The 18,117-nt window shown below is 40.8% G+C and overlaps 1 protein-coding gene across 7 annotated transcripts in view; it reads right to left on the bottom strand.

The window, feature by feature from the left end:
- MTHFD1L (methylenetetrahydrofolate dehydrogenase (NADP+ dependent) 1 like) overlaps nt 1-18,117 on the bottom strand; it is a 247,896-nt gene that overhangs the window by 90,055 nt on the left and 139,724 nt on the right. For 6 of the 7 annotated variants that reach the window (XM_073337644.2, XM_073337645.2, XM_073337646.2 and 3 more), the window contains one exon: nt 1,304-1,443. In XM_073337644.2, coding sequence (XP_073193745.1) covers nt 1,304-1,443 — 140 coding nt within the window. Of the gene's footprint in view, nt 1-1,303; nt 1,444-18,117 lie in introns of those variants that run through there. The other variant, XM_073337649.2, reaches the window with a different exon arrangement.

Here is an 18,117-nt window from a genome sequence, read left to right as displayed (position 1 = left end):
GACTGGCAGCACAAATATCAAGGAGTCACAAAGGTTTGGTTTATAGAGCCACTTTTATAGCTAACCTTCCAGATCTACAATTTGGCCTATATCGTCCTTGTACAGTATATTGTGTGGGGCAACCTACAACATCCATTTGTGAAAGACCAGGGTTAGATAAAATCAATACATAGTTAGAAAGGGCAGGTTTAAATTCCCCTTTTGCTAGACTGAATGAAAATTTTCACCACAACGTACCATCGTGAAATTTATGGAGGAACAACATGTTAAAAGACAAAAGAGCTGTATGTGTTGGGTGAGAATGATACACAGGTACCACTATGACAACAATATTTTGGGTTTTTAATCTTAGAAAATTTGGCACCAAAAGGTATGAATAAGGGAAAATCTCAGCACTGATTCTCTCTGAGATGATTAGATATAAGGAAGGCTCTGTGCATTCCACAATTCTGTGGTTGTAGAAACAGCTCTGGAATTTTCCCCCAATATGAGGCTCCACAGAAAGCTGTTTCCCTGGCAGTATCAGATCCTTTCAGAATGCTGGGGAGAGGAGCTGAAGCATGTTGCTAGGCTTTCAGTCTCTTTGCCTGGTTAGTAGAGTGCCAATCACTCACAGGAATACTCCTGATTCTGCCTGATTGAGTGAAGAGTGCCTCTGTGATTAGCAATCTACAAGACCCTGCTTGGCCCTAGCAGAGGGAGTGATATAATGGGGGTGGGGGAACACCACACATTTGTTGGTATCACGTGGCTTGGAGAAGAAAAGGAGTAACCCCTACAGCGGAGAGAGGGAGGAAGTTCCCTCCACCTCAGTGGCAAAAGCCTTAGGCCTTCCAGTCACAAGACAAGAGACTCAAAACTCCCTGATTCCACTAAGCACACTGCAATCTGAATTCCTCTCTCCCCCTGAGCTGCCAAGCTCTCTGGCTCGTAACAACCATGCACTTAGGTATTAACACCACTGAGATTTACAAATCACTATTTTAAGAGGCAAGGGAGAGAATGTATATAAAGGATTTTAAAAAAAATATAAAGAAACTTCACTCCCTTTTCTAATAATTAGTAATTCTTCATAGCTATCTAATCCTTACTCATTTGGTTTGAGTCCAATAATCTCCTAGGGAAATTCAGGAATGGACATCAGTGTGATGAGGGAGTTTAGGAATGAGAATTTCTAAACAATGGTTTACATTAAGAGCTTTTCCAGCCACTTTTAAAATTCAGAATTTTATACATATTTCAAATGTTAATGACAGTTTTTAAGGTTTATCATTTGTGTTCCAAGAAAGGTGCAGATACTTACATTTGGCCCTCCTCCATGCATTTTCAAAGCCCTCACTGTAGCAACAAGCACAACCACGCTGGGAACTAAGCCAGATGCTCTGCATTTGATGTTGAAGAATTTCTCCATCCCAATGTCAGCACCAAAACCAGCTTCAGTTACTGTTAAGGATAAAGAACTCAGTTAAAGGCAAGGGATGCTTCACTTTATTCTAGTATGCCACATACTTTTGAAAATCCAACTGCATTCGTTTTGCCAGACCTCCAGAGTTCTATTTACATGATTTTGATTATCTTCAACCATTTACTGCTCACAACAAGTTTTCTTTTCCCTGATAACTACAATATGTCACCCAAGCAGACTGCATAAAAAAGTTAACTGAGATCTTTTAGTAGCGTCCAGTCCTGTGTTACAACTATTTTAGCGTAGTTATGTACATTAAAATACTTTAAAAAACCCAAACAAACCTTCCCTCTATTATTCCCTCTCACATACTTTTACTAGATAGGGGTGGACCTGGATCTGAAACCCCTTGAATTTTGGGAATGTTTAATCCAAATCTGAAATGTGTGGCTCATCTCTAGCTTTTACAGAACAGACATGCAGTTTCAAAATTGAAAGACAGGGTTATTCACAATCATCTGTTCTCAGACAATATTTAAACAAATACAATACTAAATACCTATACAATCATATTGATACTGTTCAATTGAACAATGAGAGTAATTAATCATTGGAACAATTTACCAAGGGTCCTGGTGGATTCTCCATCACTGACAATTCTTAAATCAAGATTGGATGTTTCTTCTAAAAGATATGGCCTAAGAATTATTTTGGGGAAGTTCTATGGCCTGTGCTATACAGAAGGTCACATTAGATGATGACAATGGTCCCTTCTGGCCCTGGAATCTATGAAACCATTAATCCATGAGTTAAAAATATCAAAGGGAAAATGTCCATATTAAATGAAATACAACTATTCCTCACTTAAAGTCGTCCGGGTTAACTTTTGTTGTTACGTTGCTGATCAATTAGGGAACATGCTTGTTTAAAGTTGCGCAATGCTCCCTTATAACGTTGTTTGGCAGCTGCCTGCTTTGTCCACTGCTTGCAGGAAGAGCAGTCTGTTGTAGTTAGCTGGTGGGGGCTTGGAGCCAGGGTAGACCGGCAGCCCTGCTATCAGCTCCCTACTCCCCTAAGTTCCCTGTGCGGCAGTTGCCCAGCAGGCTACCAATAGCCCAGCAGTTCAGCTGTCCCTCCCCCTACTGCCATGTGCTGCTTCTGCCCTCTGCCTTGGAGCTGCTCCCGGGAGCCTCCTGCTTGCTGTGTGGTGGGAAGAAGGGTGCTAATGTGAGGGTGCCCCCCTTTCCCTTGTTCCTGCCCCTCCACTTACCCCACCTCCATAGAGCCGGGGGGGGGGGACATGACAGGGATCAGAACGGAGGGAGCTTGCTGGCAGCAGCTGCTGTCTCAACTTGCTGATCTACTTAAAAGGGCAGTGTACTTAGAGTGGAGTCAACGTACTTAAAGGGGCAATGCATGTCTCTCACTCGGTGTATGTCTCTGTCTCTCTCTGCCATGCTGTCTCCCCTCCCTCCATTCCTGCTGCCTTGTAGAGTATGAGGCTATATTAACAACAATGTATTAACCCTTGAGGGCTCAGCCAAGTGCTAGTTCATCATTTAGAAGTAAGGCATTCCCTGGGAAAATCCCACCCTCTTCCACCCTCTGACTTCACCACCTCAACCAAGCTTCAAAATCATCATTGCTGTGTGGAGTATTAAACTGTTTGTTTAAAACTTATACAGTGTATATGTGTGTGTGTGTATTTTATACACACACACACACAGAGCACACGTTTTAAACAAACAGTTATATATATATATATATATATAAAATGTGTGTATACATATATACAGACACACGTATAGTCTTTTGTCTGTCCAAAAAAATTTCCCTGGAACATAACTCCACTCTATTTACATTAATTCTTATGGGGAAATTGGATTAGCTTAACATAATTTTGCTTAAAGGAGCATTTTTCAGGAACAGAACTACAAAGTTAAGTGAGGAGTTACTATAACAATATTGTTGTGTCTCTTGAGCCATTTGTACTAGTTTCTTCCCCACTTGCCATATATTCAATTGCTTCAAAACTGGTGGGGTACTAGGCTCCCTGGGATACCCATATCCCCAGCAGTCCATAGAGACAGCCAAGCTGCCTGGGAGCAAGTTAAGAAGTTCTGTTCCATTCCCTCCTGTTTCGCTACAAATCAGTAATGATTCTGCTCCCTGTCTGCCCTCCCCCTGAACTTCTTCATCATCCAACAGACTCCATTCTTCGGGATTGTCTCTTATCCTTAATAGGGACACAACAGTCCCTATGCAGTCTCCCAGCGAGACATCAAAGCAACATGCATGATTTTCCATGGCTTCCCAGTTAGTTGTGTCCTGTTGCATTAAAAACTGGATGGGAATCCCCAGAATTCAGTAGAGGGGGACACCCTTATTTGTTCAGCTATGCATCTACAACTCTTCATCCTCCTAAGTCCTCTTTCCCTTCAAATGCTTAAATACCTAAACTCAGCATTTTACAAGTGAATTGAACCCTGTACAATGCGAGAAAAGTTAGGTGTGAACAATATAACTACAGACAGAATGGATTTTCTTATTATAAAGGCCAAAGAGGGAGAAACACAAAGTCAGGTACGTCAGAGCTTGACTTCTGTGTGAGGAAGGAAACAGGATGCAGTAGAAAAGCTGCTGGGATGAAGGCTACCAACTGCAAAGGAAATAAAATGCAGAATAATGAGAAGATTAAGTAATGTGCCAAACTCTTGTACTCTGAATCCTGTTTGTGCTCAAATAATCAGTGCAATCACTTTTATATTATTTCCTGCTTTCAAATCAGTGTGCCAATTAAAACATAAACAAATAAAGGCCATAGGGACTTAGGAGGGTTCAAACTGGTTTTAGTTTAATGATTACAAGTTTAAGGAAACAATTTAACCAGCTATTATGAAAAACTATTAACTTAAAAGAACGCAGTTATTGATTTCAGGGTTATAATTTATATTGTGTGTTTTGTCTCAAAAACAAAAGTGCAATCAGCTGTTACACATGAAATGTTAAGGGTTTTCAGCAAGAAATAAATATATAATAAATAACCCCTTGCTAAGCCATGGTCATGAGAAGTAATGGACAAAACTATGATTAACAAACAGAAAAATACCAGAAAGGCAATTATACAGTACGAAGTACAATGTCAAATGGTCAGTCCAAATCTGTTTCTGGAAAGGTGACTTACTTACTGCCTGACTTTTTTACAAGTAGAAATTAAAAAAATCATAAAGAGCTTATTTTTAAAATCTCAGTGAATCTTGCATTAGGATATCCAGTAAAAAAACAGGAAATGGTACTCTTTATGAATGTACTTCTTTTTGAACTAGTTCCAGTCCTCCAAAGGAGGTGAGATGCAGCACAGTAGTATGGTTGTCACTTTTCATTCTCTCAGAGGAAACAGTCTAGGTGGCCGGTTTCACAAGTTTTATTTTTCAAATAAAAATACTCAGGACGGTGGTTTTAAACTAAAAAAAAGCATAGACAATCTCTAAAAATCACCACAATAGATTACTGGGGCCACTAGTACAAAATGGTGCCATGCAGCTCCTCAACAACACAGGCTACCATGCACACATTACACCTGTTTGTTCTCTACACTTGGCTTCCCACAGAATACTGAAACAATTCAAAGTCTCGATCCCTATCTTCAAAGCTCTCCATGGCCTGGGCCCAGGATACCTAAATGACCATCTAAAGCTCCAGGATGAAGAATGTGGTCGACAACTTAGCTCCTCTGGCACAGAGTAAAGCTTGTCTATGTGGGAGACAGAACTTTCTCTGGGGATGGTTCGATGCTGTGGAATGAACTCCGGTAACTAAGGACCATCAGAATCCTCACCACTTTCCACTCCAAGTGCAAGGCACATTTCTTTGACCTTGCCTTGTCTAATATAAGCAAGTAGCAACAGGCATATTTATTTAATAAACCAACCTATCAAAATAAGACATTCCACTCCCCTGCTTCTCCTTCTGGGAAGATGATGAGAGAAAAACAACACATGACTGATTGGTAGTCATGTTGCTTAATGCACTACTGGAAGGTGTTCAGCTACTATGGTGATGAGTGCACTATAAGAACCTATATAGAACAGAACAGAATTATGGTTTTAGTAAAGGAAGCTAAATTAGAATAATCCCAGATTTTTCACTTTTCATTTCTTTCATTTAAAAAAGCCCCTGTTCTTTGTTGTTATTGATTTATTGTAAAGCTCCTACAGTGGGATTTATAACAAATATTTGAAAACAGCTTTTAGGAAAATGCACATTATAAATGTGTGTAACAGAACTGTCTGAAGCAGCTTTGACCTTTGATTAAAAAAAGCTGGTTCGATAAAAAAACATTTAGAATGTCTATTACTCTATTTTTTAATATCTATACCTTTGACCCCATAAACAATGAAGCATCTACATACATTTTTCCTCACACTTCTGACTGCTCATGTGTAAAGATTACTTTTATTTAATAAATAATTAAAAACAAAAACAAACCAACCAAGACGCTCCACTGCACATACTTCTTCCTCTGGGGAGAGAATGAGAGAACCACCACCACATGACAGAAGTTAGTCATGTGGCTTAATGCACTACTGGAAGGCAATCAGATATTACAGTGCATACAGAATACAATAGTATATAGAATTTTGGATTCCTTTTTCAAGAGGACAGAACTTGTCATAAATATAAAGGGAAGGGTAAACCCCTTTGAAATCCCTCCTGGCCAGGGGAAAGCTCCTCTCACCTGTAAAGGGTTAAGAAGCTAAAGGTAACCTCGCTGGCACCTGACCAAAATGACCAATGAGGAGACAAGATACTTTCAAAAGCTGGGAGGAGGGAGAGAAACAAAGGGTCTGTGTGTCTGTCTATATTCTGTCTTCGCCGGGGATAGACCAGGAATGGAGTCTTAGAACTTTTAGTAAGTAATCTAGCTAGGTACATGTTAGATTATGATTTCTTTAAATGGCTGAGAAAGGAACTGTGCTGAATAGAATGACTATTTCTGTCTGTGTATCTTTTTTGTAACTTAAGGTTTTGCCCAGAGGGGTTCTCTATGTTTTGAATCTAATTACCCTGTAAGGTATCTACCATCCTGATTTTACAGGGGGGATTTCTTTATTTCTATTTACTTCTATTTTTATTAAAAGTCTTCTTGTAAGAAAACTGAATGCTTTTTCATTGTTCTCAGATCCAAGGGTTTGGGTCTGTGGTCACCTATGCAAATTGGTGAGGCTTTTTATCCAACATTGCCCAGGAAAGGGGGGGTGCAAGTGTTGGGAGGATTGTTCATTGTTCTTAAGATCCAAGGGTCTGGGTCTGTAGTCACCTAGGCAAATTGGTGAGGCTTTTTACCAAACCTTGTCCAGGAAGTGGGGTGCAAGGTTTTTGGGAAGTATTTTTGGGGGGGAAAGACGTGTCCAAACAGCTCTTCCCCAGTAACCAGTATTAGTTTGGTGGTGGTAGCGGCCAGTCCAAGGACAAAGGGTGGAATATTTTGTACCTTGGGGAAGTTTTGACCTAAGCTGGTAAAGATAAGTTTAGGAGGTTTTTCATGCAGGTCCCCACATCTGTACCCTAGAGTTCAGAGTGGGGGAGGAACCTTGACAGAACTCAACAGATGTTCTAAAAGCTACACTTTTCATTTAGACTTGCTATAATAAGGTTAACTTTAAAAGAACATTAGTTGAAATGGTCTGTAACCATCTTAACTGCAGCTCAACTTCTTTGAGAAGATATAAGGCTGGATTCTTGTTTGCATTAAGATATCTTTAAATTGCTTTGTCAGCGTAAATGGACCTCAACCATAACTTGGGTATAAAAGCAATTTACTCCCATATTAAGGCCTCTTTACACCTGCAGAAATGTGTAAAGGAGCCCTATTGTAAATGAGAATCAATCTATTACTGGAATGCAAACTTTTTCTGTGAATATATTGTTGCTTAAATTCTACTCTAAATTTTGTATTGCACCACCAGTAGTATTTGAGGCCTGTTATTAGAAAAAAAAATATATATACACACAATTTAGTAATATAAAGGGCACTCAGATCCTACAGGGATAATATATACATTCACTCTAAATCAAATAGCAATGCTTTTTCTATTTTGCTTAAGATTCATGTAATAATAATCTAAAAAGCAAGTACATTTTAATATAGTGCAAGTAACTTGGAAGAGGATTCCACTCTAAATTGGGCCAAGCCCAAAATAGTGAATTAGTATGGGACCTTAGACAAGTCACTTAATTTCCTTATACCTTGGTCAATTCAGCTACCAGAACAATTAAAAAGTAAAACATACTTACTTAGGAAAGAGATGCAGTATGTAAACCAAACACCCCAGACGGTTTGGCCAAGGGGAGGGAGAAAATCAGAGAAAGCTCAGAAACATGTGGAGACAGGAAAAAGGATAACAACAAGATAGATATTTGTGGGAGAGGTATAAAAGAAAAAACAAGGGAAAAGATTCTTTTCCAACTTTCTACAAAGTAGGTACTTGTCACTGAAGTCTATAATTCCACTTTAGGGTGAGGATGGGTATGAGCAAACCTCTCTAATGGTTCCCTATCACAGTTATGTCATCACCAGAATATCTTAATGGAATTATTCCCTGGCTGTGCACAGTTGGGGATATTTTATTTCTTGTACAGTATGAAGGATGTCAGAAAAACCAGAACAAACAAACAGAGTTGTGGTTCCTGCACCTGATCAGATTTCATAGTCATGACCACTTTAGAAAAACAGTAAAGTTTCTTCACCTAAAAATATATTTATCATGCTGTATCTAAATATGTAAAACAGTTCCATGTTAAGTGTTTCACACTAGTTTAGATTTATGGACTGCAGGAGACCTTACAAAAAGACCAACATTTTTAATCAGCCAGGCTACAGTGAAATTGTGACATGAAAGCTCATTTATTCCACAAAAGAATTTCTTGTAAACTGAGGCTGATTTTAGATGAAACTAACTTCCCTCCCATCAGCACTTTCTATCAACAAATCAAAACAAAACATTTGTATTGCAAGTACCAAGTCAGAGACATACACATGAGGCTAAGTTTCAGGACACAGAACTGAGAGCCTGAATTCCTGAACAATGCAAAAGGAAATGGAAACTATGAACTGCGAGCTGCCTTTTATTCCTCTGATGTAAACAGATCTGTTCTGGTGCAGCTGTCTGCTGGTAAACTCAGGAACAGAAGAGTTCAAAGTCACAGGAGCACACGAACTTTGAACCTGGAGCTCAAGGCATGTTAGCTGTAATATACTGATAGATTCTTGTTTAAGTCAAAAGTACCAAGGTGCAGAGACGCCAAAATAAACGAGGTTGGATCAGTGATTTATCTAACAGGATACCACATTTTTGTTAGTGCAGCGAGGGATGAATAAACCAGATGTTTGTCCATTTTGACTCTTGCAATTTATCTGACCTGACCCTCTACCCTCATAACTGATTTTGGAATTTAGTAAGCTCAAACTTATTCAAAATTTTAAAAGAATGAGGCTTCTCTGTTCCCTTTACTTCTGATTTGTCCTCAGATTCCAGTCAACTCAGCCAGTACACCCATTGTCTAAAATACTCTGACACACATATTCCTATTTTCATTGTCCATACGTGTCTAATGCACGACGCTGCAACAAAAGTTTGTGAAGCTAGAAGAGCACATATAGCAGATGTTGCAGCTACCAGCAAGTTGAGGGACATACATTGGGGGATACTCTAATGGACATGAGAAACATTTTTCATTCTGTAAAGTAGGTAGTTGAATTTGCTTTAAAAGATTTAAGCTCCAGTTTCACTGCATGGCTGAGAGAGGCAGAGGTGCACACCAAACTGAGTATATAGTATTTTCCCACTCAGTTTGACCGAACACATGGTCATTCAGCTCAGACTCCAAACCATGAGGATGGCTCATCCTTAACTGCAATGATATCAATTGAAAGATGCCCTATGCTATGGCAGGATGGTCCCTACAGAGCTGAAAGCAGGGATTTCCTCAGCATTGACTGCTAATCCAGACTGCTGGTATTACTGAATTAGCAGCAGTATCCGTTATTCATTGTTTTGTCTTGCAAAATGTTTTTGTCTGAAGTTAAATTTCATTCTGGGAAACTAGATTATATGAAAGCTAGATTATATGAAAATGAAATTATTTTACAATATTCTATCAGCAGGGACTGTTTTTTTGTTCTGTGTTTGTACAGTACCTAGCACAATGGGGTGCTAGTCCATGACAGACTCCTACATGCTACGGTAATACAGAACAACAACATGCTACCAAAAACTGAATTTCTTATTCCAAATAGTTCACCTCCAAAGGTAAATCTATAGCATGATATTATAGCATCACATCGATATAGAAACACCTGCTGAAGTGAAGAAACAGATTGACAGAGCCAGAAGAATACCCAGAACTCACCTACTACAGGACAGGCCGAACAAAGAAAGTAACAGAACTCCACTAGCCGTCATCTTCAGCCCCCAACTAAAACCTCTCCAGCGCATCATCGAGGATCTACAACCTATCCTGAAGGACAACCCATCACTCTCACAGATCTTGGGAGACAGGCCAGTCCTCGCTTACCGACAGGCCCCCCAACCTGAAGCAAATACTCACCAGCAACTACACACCACATAACAAAAACACTTACCCAGGTGTTTTTGCAACAAAGCCCATTGCCAACTCTGTCCACTTATCTATTCAAGGGACACCATTATTGGACCTAATCACATCAGCCACACCATCAGAGGCTCATTCACCTGAACATCTACCAATGTGATATATGTCATCATGTGCCAGCCATGCCCCTTTGACATGTGCACTGGCCAAACCAGACAGTCTCTAAGCAAAAGAATAAATGGACACAAATCAGATGTCAAGAATTATAGGATTCAAAAACCAGCCGGAGAACACTTTAACCTCCCTGGTCACTCAATTACAGACCTAAAAGTCACAATTCTTCAACAAAAAAACTTCAAAAACAGTCCCCAACGAGAAACTGCAGAACTGGAATTAATTTGCAAACTGGACACCATCAAATTAGGCTTGAATAAAAACTGGGAGTGGATGGGTCATTACACAAAGTAAAAACTATTTCCCCATGCTAATTTTTCCCCTACTGTTACTCACACCTTCTTGTCAACTGTTTGGAATAAGCCATCCTGATTATCAATACAAAAGTTTTTTTTCTCCTGCTGATAATAGCCCACCTTACTTTATTAGTCTCGTTAGAGTCGGTATGGCAACACCCATTTTTTCATGTTCTCTGTATATATAGATCATCCTACTGTATTTTCCACTGCATGCATCTGATGAAGTGGGCTTTAGCCCACGAAAGCTTATGCCCAAATAAATTTGTTAGTCTCTAAGTACTGCTCATTCTTTTTGTCTTTAAAAAGTTGTCCTTTAATAGGGAAATGACATAAAAGTCTGAAGAAAATATGAAATCTAGAAAGATGCCTTTTAAACCAAACAGCAGATATGTTACTTATACGGCTGGTCAAAAATTTTCTATCAATGCGATTTTTTGATGGAAATGTAGGTTTTTGAACAATTTTTTTTAGCACAAAATGTCTGCTTTTTAAGGAACATTTTGATTTTTTTTTTTTTTTACATAAACCAAAATATTTAAGCTGAAGGCCAAAATATTGTGATTCAGATATTGCGGTGGTATCTCAGGCAGCTGCAGTTTACTCATGTCCCCATTGTCGTCTGTGGGCTGGGTTCCCCAGCCAGACTACATCTCATAGAATCATAGAATATCAGGGTTGGAAGGGACCTCAGGAGGTCATCTAGTCCAACCCCCTGCTCAAAGCAGGACCAATCCCCAATTAAATCATCCCAGCCAGGGCTTTGTCAAGCCAGACCTTAAAAATATCTAAGGAAGGAGATTCCACCACCTCCCTAGGTAACACATTCCAGTGTTTCACCACCCTCCTAGTGAAAAAGTTTTTCCTAATATCCAACCGAAACCCCCCCCACTGCAACTTGAGACCATTACTCCTTGTTCTGTCATCAGCTACCACTGAGAACAGTCTAGATCCATCCTCTTTGGAACTCCCTTTCAGGTAGCTGAAAGCAGCTATCAAATCCCCCCTCATTCTTCTCTTCCGCAGACTAAACAATCCCAGTTCCCTCAGCCTCTCCTCATAATTCAAGTGTTCCAGTCCCCTAATCATTTTTGTTGCTCTCCGCTGTACACTTTCCAATTTTTCCACATCCTTCTTGTAGTGTGGGGCCCAAAACTGGACACAGTACTCCAGGTGAGGCCTCACCAATGTCGAATAGAGGGGAGCGATCACGTCCCTTGATCTGCTGGCAATGCCCCTACTTATACATCCCAAAATGCCATTGGTCTTCTTGGCAACAAGGGCACACTGTTGACTCATATCCAGCTTCTCATCTACTGTAAACCCTAGGTCCTTTTCTGCAGAACTGCTTCCTAGCCATTCGGTCCCTAGTCTGCAGCGGTGCATGGGATTCTTCTGTCCTACGTGCAGGACTCTGCACTTGCCCTTGTTGAACCTCATCAGATTTCTTTTGGCACAATCCTCCAATTTGTCTAGGGCCCTCTGTATTCTATCCCTACCCTCCAGCGTATCTACCTCTCCTCCCGGTTTAGTGTCATCTGCAAACTTGCTGAGGGTGCAATCCACACCATCCTCCAGATCATTTATGAAGATATTGAACAAAACCAGCCTGAGGACCAACCCTTGAGGCACTCCACTTGACACCGGCTGCCAACGAGATATGGAGCCATTGAGCACTACCCGTTGAGCCCGACAATCTAGCCCACCTTATAGTGCATTCATCCAGCCCATACTTCTTTAACTTGCTGGCAAGAATACTGTGGGAGACGGTGTCAAAAGCTTTGCTAAAGTCAAGGAACAACACATCCACCGCTTTCCCCTCATCCACAGAGCCAGTTATCTTGTCATAGTAGGCAATTAGATTCGTCAGGCATGACTTGCCCTTTGTGAATCCATGCTGACTGTTCCTGATCACTTTCCTCTCCTCTAAGTGCTTCAGAATTGATTCCTTGAGGACCTGCTCCATGATTTTTCCAGGGACCGAGGTGAGGCTGACTGGCCTGTAGTTCCCAGGATCCTCCTTCTTCCCTTTTTTAAAGATGGGCACTACATTAGCCTTTTTCCAGTTGTCCGGGACTTCCCCGGATCGCCATGAGTTTTCAAAGATAATGGCCAATGGCTCTGCAATCACATCCACCAACAACTTTATCACTCTCAGATGCAGCGCATCCGGCCCCATGGACTTGTGCTCGTCCAGCTTTTCTAAATAGTCCCGAACCACTTCTTTCTCCACAGAGGGCTGGTCACCTCCTCCCCATGCTGTGCTGCCCAGTGCAGTAGTCTGGGAGCTGACCTTGTTCGTGAAAACAGAGGCAAAAAAAGCATTGAGTACATTAGCTTTTTTCCACATCCTCTGTCACTAGCTTGGCTCCCTCATTCATTAAGGGGCCCCCACTTTCCTTGACTTTCTTCTTGTTGCCAACATACCTGAAGAAACCCTTCTTGTTACTCTTAACATCTCTTCCTAGTTGCAACTCCAGGCGTGATTTGGCCTTCCTGATTTCACTCCTGCATGCCCGAGAAATATTTTTATACTCTTCCCTGGTCATTTGTTCAATCTTCCACTTCTTGTAAGCTTCTTTTCTGTGTTCAAGATCAGCAAGGATTTCACTGTTCAGCCAAACTGGTCTCCCATAATGCCCCATGGCATAGGCACTAATTTTTTCTTTTTCCTGGGGGTGCTCCCCCCTGTTCTGCCCCAAGTCCCCACCCTCGCTCCGCTTCTACTCTACACCCTCCTCGAGGCCCCTGCCCACTCGCTAGTCTCCGCCCTCCCCCAGCCACCAAACAGCTGTTTGGCAGCGCCTCCAGATGAGCACTCACTATCTCTTTCCATGGGTGCTCCAGCCCATGCCCCATGGCCAGAAATCCCAATGGTTCAACTGCTTCTCCTCACTGTGAGATGAGACTGTGGTGCATCACGGGAGATGTAGTCTCAACAGGGAGGCAGGACATCCAGAATAGAATGGGAATGTAATGCACCTACACTACAATTAACACAAGGCACCACAGCAGCATTTCTGAATCAAAGTATTTACATTTTCAGCTGAAATATTTTGTTTTCTGATTTTTACCAGAAAGCAGAACTTTTTCCATTGAAAATTTCACCAGCAACAACGTTTAGAAAAGTTTTTGTTGAAATTTTCAGAGGGTGGGGGGAAGAGTGTCAGTTCATTTTCCAACCACCTCTAGCTAGTTGATTTAAGTGTTTCTCTCTCTTTCCATCTAATGCTTTCATATGCTTCATGTACAATTAATAAATTAATTGTCACAATGACTCTGGTGTAAGTAGGTCAGTATTATTATCCCCATTTTACAAATGGAGAAACTGAGATAAAGAAAACTTGACTTATTTATTCAGGCCAGATAGCAGGATTTAGAACTCTGATCTCCTGATTTCCATACCACTGAGACTATGCTTCCTCTTCATTTGATTTATGAGCCATTTTCCAGAAAGACACATATAATCAAAGTATCAGTTTAATCTAATTCCTTTGTTTTGTAAAATGTGAGGATGTACAAGTAGAAATATTCATGTGTAATATGAATTCTGTATTAGGTACTCCTCATTCGAGAGCATTTCATATTGCTGTATAGATACTGGATTTGAAATTAGTAAAATAAAAAGCAGGACATTACAGATGCTTTGGCCACATTTGTGCAAAAAGCTTCCTTTCTACACCTTGACGGTTCTGATATTTTTTCCCTCTTGAAAATACGTGGAGTCACTGTTGCTGCTCCCACTTCCAGAGGTTGTGCACAGTACCAGCTTACTACGTGCTTAAGTTCCCGTTGGAGCAGGCACGAGATCTCAGATATAGGTCTCTGATGCTTGTGCTGTCCACTACCAATGAGAGGGTCCCCTATTTATATCACTATAAAATTACTAAAGCTTACACAACAGAAATATTAAAAAGATCCATCATCACCACCTTGAAATCTAGTCAAATACACAAATTTCATGTACCACACATGCCCCTGAACCTCTTTTCCAAGTTTTGCGGTTTTACAATCACATTTTCTTATTTTCTCTTCCCTGGTGTGGTGTAACAGACCCACAAAAATAACAAGGGGAATCTTGCTAATAAGGGCAAACAGTAAAAGTGACTATTTACGAAGTGTTGTTGAATTAATGCACTATTGAAAAATAGAAAAAAGTTCTCTCTCTTAGAATTTCAGTTGTAATCATCTTAGGTGTTATTTATAGCAATAGTAGATAGAAGAATTCAGACAGAAGTGTAATTTTTTTCAAGTCAACGGTCCTTTTAATACCTTTGCTAACAGAAAAAACACACACTTACATTTTCCTCTAATCTTCCTTTTGCTAGGACAGATGACCCGGTCTTCAAAAAGAGTGTACTTAATGATGTTACCAAGATAACTACATATTTTCTCATGCATAATAAATCATAACAGTCTTTAGCAAAGAACTATTGTAGTGTTTAAAAAACTAAAATCTCTACTTTGTATGCGTAGTTGCATGGAACAACAATTAACACAATAGCAGCATCAGTAGATCTGACTGAGCAATTTTTGTGGCAAGATCATTGGCCAGTGCTGTTCATAGCCTTTAAAAGAACTCTGCTGGGATGCAGTCTGTAATTTTAGAACGGTATCTTTTTCCCTTTTAACTATTGTGGTAATGTATTGGATGCTTTAAGCTGAAAAGGGTTTTCTTACAACTAAATAGTGTTTAATTCTGGACACCTCGATACCAGAAATATGTAGATATTTACTTCCATTTGTAAACCCACACCTCTCTAAAGCTCTGGACACAAGTACAAATTCATGTGACTAAACTCCTTCTTCCTTCAACCTTCACATCTCGCCCCTGTAAATACCTAAGAAAGAAACCTAGGAAAAGAGAGAGGCTTTGCAACATGCTTTGAAAAGTCAATCAATATTGGTTCTGAAAAATCAAGGAAAAAGGAGGAAGAGAGTTAGGACCGCTGCACTGAAACCCTGTCCTCTCCCAATTCAGCCTGTGGACTGTTAGCTTGAGCACCTCTTCTAGCAATGGCTTTTGCAGTTTTGTCCATCTCATGAAAATGTTGGGGTGGCTGAGTGGGGTGGCATTCTGGGTGAAAGCAGAATAAAACTTGAACGTGCATCTTTGAATAGAATGTATTTTTAGTAGCAGTGGAAATACAAGGAAATGGTAGTGAAGGGAAATGTAGAGTGTGCTGAGTAAGCATGTTTTCTGCAATATCAAGTAGTAACCTTGGAGACTGCCACAAATCACAGAGCAAGAACACTTAATACTTAAAGTATTAAATCAACATACATCAAGAGTTAGGCGGGGTGTGGGGGGGGGGAGGAGAGGGGTTTTCAAATGGGCACAATTATCAGAAGTGGGAGGCAGACAGAATATCTTGCCACTTCCCCTTAACCTGCTTTGGTCCCAAAACAAAAAGTGTTTGCACACAGACAGCGAAGGTTGGTGCCCACAGAGAATATAACAGATGTCACTGCAGAGAGCAGTGTTGAATCAGAATGATCAATGTTTCTATCTTTTGGTCTAATCACTCAGGGCATGCCAAGTACCGAGTCATCAATCACTCCTATGTAAGGCTACATCATAATGTATGTACCATTCTGGATCTGGTTGCTGTTCAGCTAGAATCTCCCTCCCTGTGATGTGGTTTACAGACCCCAAACAAAGGCTAAGGGAGTGAAGGAGCAGTAATAGCCCAAGAGGGTCCCCACACCTCAGCAGCTGCAGAGCATGCTCCAAATGGAGGATCTGCTTAGAAGGGGACTCTGACAGTCAAGCAGGGGAGAGTGAAGGAGAGAGTGTCTGAAGGGAGGAAGCCAGGAAGAAGGGTCTGGATAGTGGATAAGACCCAACTTGGGAAGTCAAGGACCTGACCCTTTTCTGTCCCCTGCTCCCTGCCAAGGGAGAATAACCAGAAACTGAGAAATGGACTGGGGAATACCCATCTGACTGCTGAGAGTGATTGGGAACCCTCTGCTGGGAGTGGGGAGAGTGCAGCTACCAAACTGAAGAGAGAGCCAGGAGGTAGAAAGTGTCTAGGGGAGGCTGGTCTGATGTATCAGGAAGAGGCAACTCTGAGACACTGCTCACTTCCCCCTTGATCCCTGAGCAGTGATCCAGTGGAGAGGAAGGGCTGGGGTCCCCGTACCTTCCTCCTCGCCCCCACCCCCTGCCATCTGGGAGCACCAGGGAACGACAGACTCCAGTGTGGCTACGGGCCCACAAACTGGCGATCCTAGGACTTTGGGGACTGTTCAGTCACAGCCTGCCCACTGTGAAGCCTGCTTCAATCCCCCACATTCTTCACTAAGACAAAAACGTTGAAAGCGATAGTTCCCTCAACCCCACTCTGCCCCATAATGCAGTTAGTGCCAATTCATTATGGGCAGGGACAGTGCTCTTCACCATGATTTAAACAACCTTTTTACTGTACCTGTCTGGTGAAACTACTAAATGGAAAGTAGCTTCTAGTTATTTTCATTCATATTTCATTTTAGCTGGAGGGTATCTTCTCTTTGTGAACTGATTACAGGGAAGTTACCAGGAATGGTATTTTTGACAAAGTTGCTGAGCCGTGTTTTATGAATTTGTGAAAAGGGACATCTCCTAGTTATTACCTGCAGGAGGAACCATATTTCACTGTGTTAGCGACTTGTATCAGTGGGAAAAAAAATGTTGACATGCATGACACTAAGTCTATAAATTACTTTTCAAGATTATGCAGGGAGCCTAGAAAGAGTTTGTTTTGCTGGTGAGAGTCTACAAAGAGGATAATAAATGTTTCAAATTCATGGAGAAGATAATATTAACAAATAGCATGTCCTTCCATAAACTGTTCAAGAAGAAAAAGTACCAGTTCATAGCAGTAGTAGTTAAAGAAAAAAGGAATCTTCTCATGAGGCAGGAATATGCAACATAAGTCAAAGAACAATAATTGGTAACTTACACCCATGACACTGCAAAAATCAGAGTGGGTGGGGTACCTAGAGGCATGAAAAATGCAGAGGAGCCTTGATGGCTGATTCTAGAAGCTTCCAAGACTGCCCATGAACTTTACTAATGGGAATCCCACCTACGTCTTTTATGTCTATGTCTGGCTAGTGGGGTTAGTCCTCTGATTAGAAGTTGTTTGGTAAATTTTTCAAATCCTAGCATTCAGGATTCTGACACAAAACTACTAGGTCTACAGCCTGCATCATAAAATTACTGAAATGACACTAACATACTTTTATTTTTTTGCTTTGTATGCTCGGGAAAGGAAGAAGGATTCAGCTGCTGAAAATCACTGTGAGAAAGTAACTCCAGTGCAATTCTGCAAATGATCATCGAATAGAATCACAACTGATGGGTGAAATGAAACCACTTGGGTCATGCAGTCCCCTATTCCTACAGAGAGCAGGACTGTAACATTTCCCACTAAGATTTTTAGCTAACTCAGCTAGATTACAAGCCAATTTATCTCACTCTCCTCCTGGTTAAGCCATTTGTCTAATAACTAATGTGAATTTCTCCATTTTCCATTTAAGACCATCACACTTCATTTAGCCAACTCAGCAAGAAAAGTCCCTTTGCAACATTCTATTAATAATCACTCAAATATCTATACAGTATTCACATCCTCCCTTATTCACCTT

This window comes from Lepidochelys kempii, chromosome 3 (genome assembly GCF_965140285.1).
Source record: "Lepidochelys kempii isolate rLepKem1 chromosome 3, rLepKem1.hap1, whole genome shotgun sequence".
Classification (NCBI taxonomy): Eukaryota; Metazoa; Chordata; order Testudines; family Cheloniidae; genus Lepidochelys; species Lepidochelys kempii.
The sequence above is the reverse complement of the archived record's forward strand: the minus strand, read 5'-3'. Positions and strand labels throughout refer to the sequence as shown.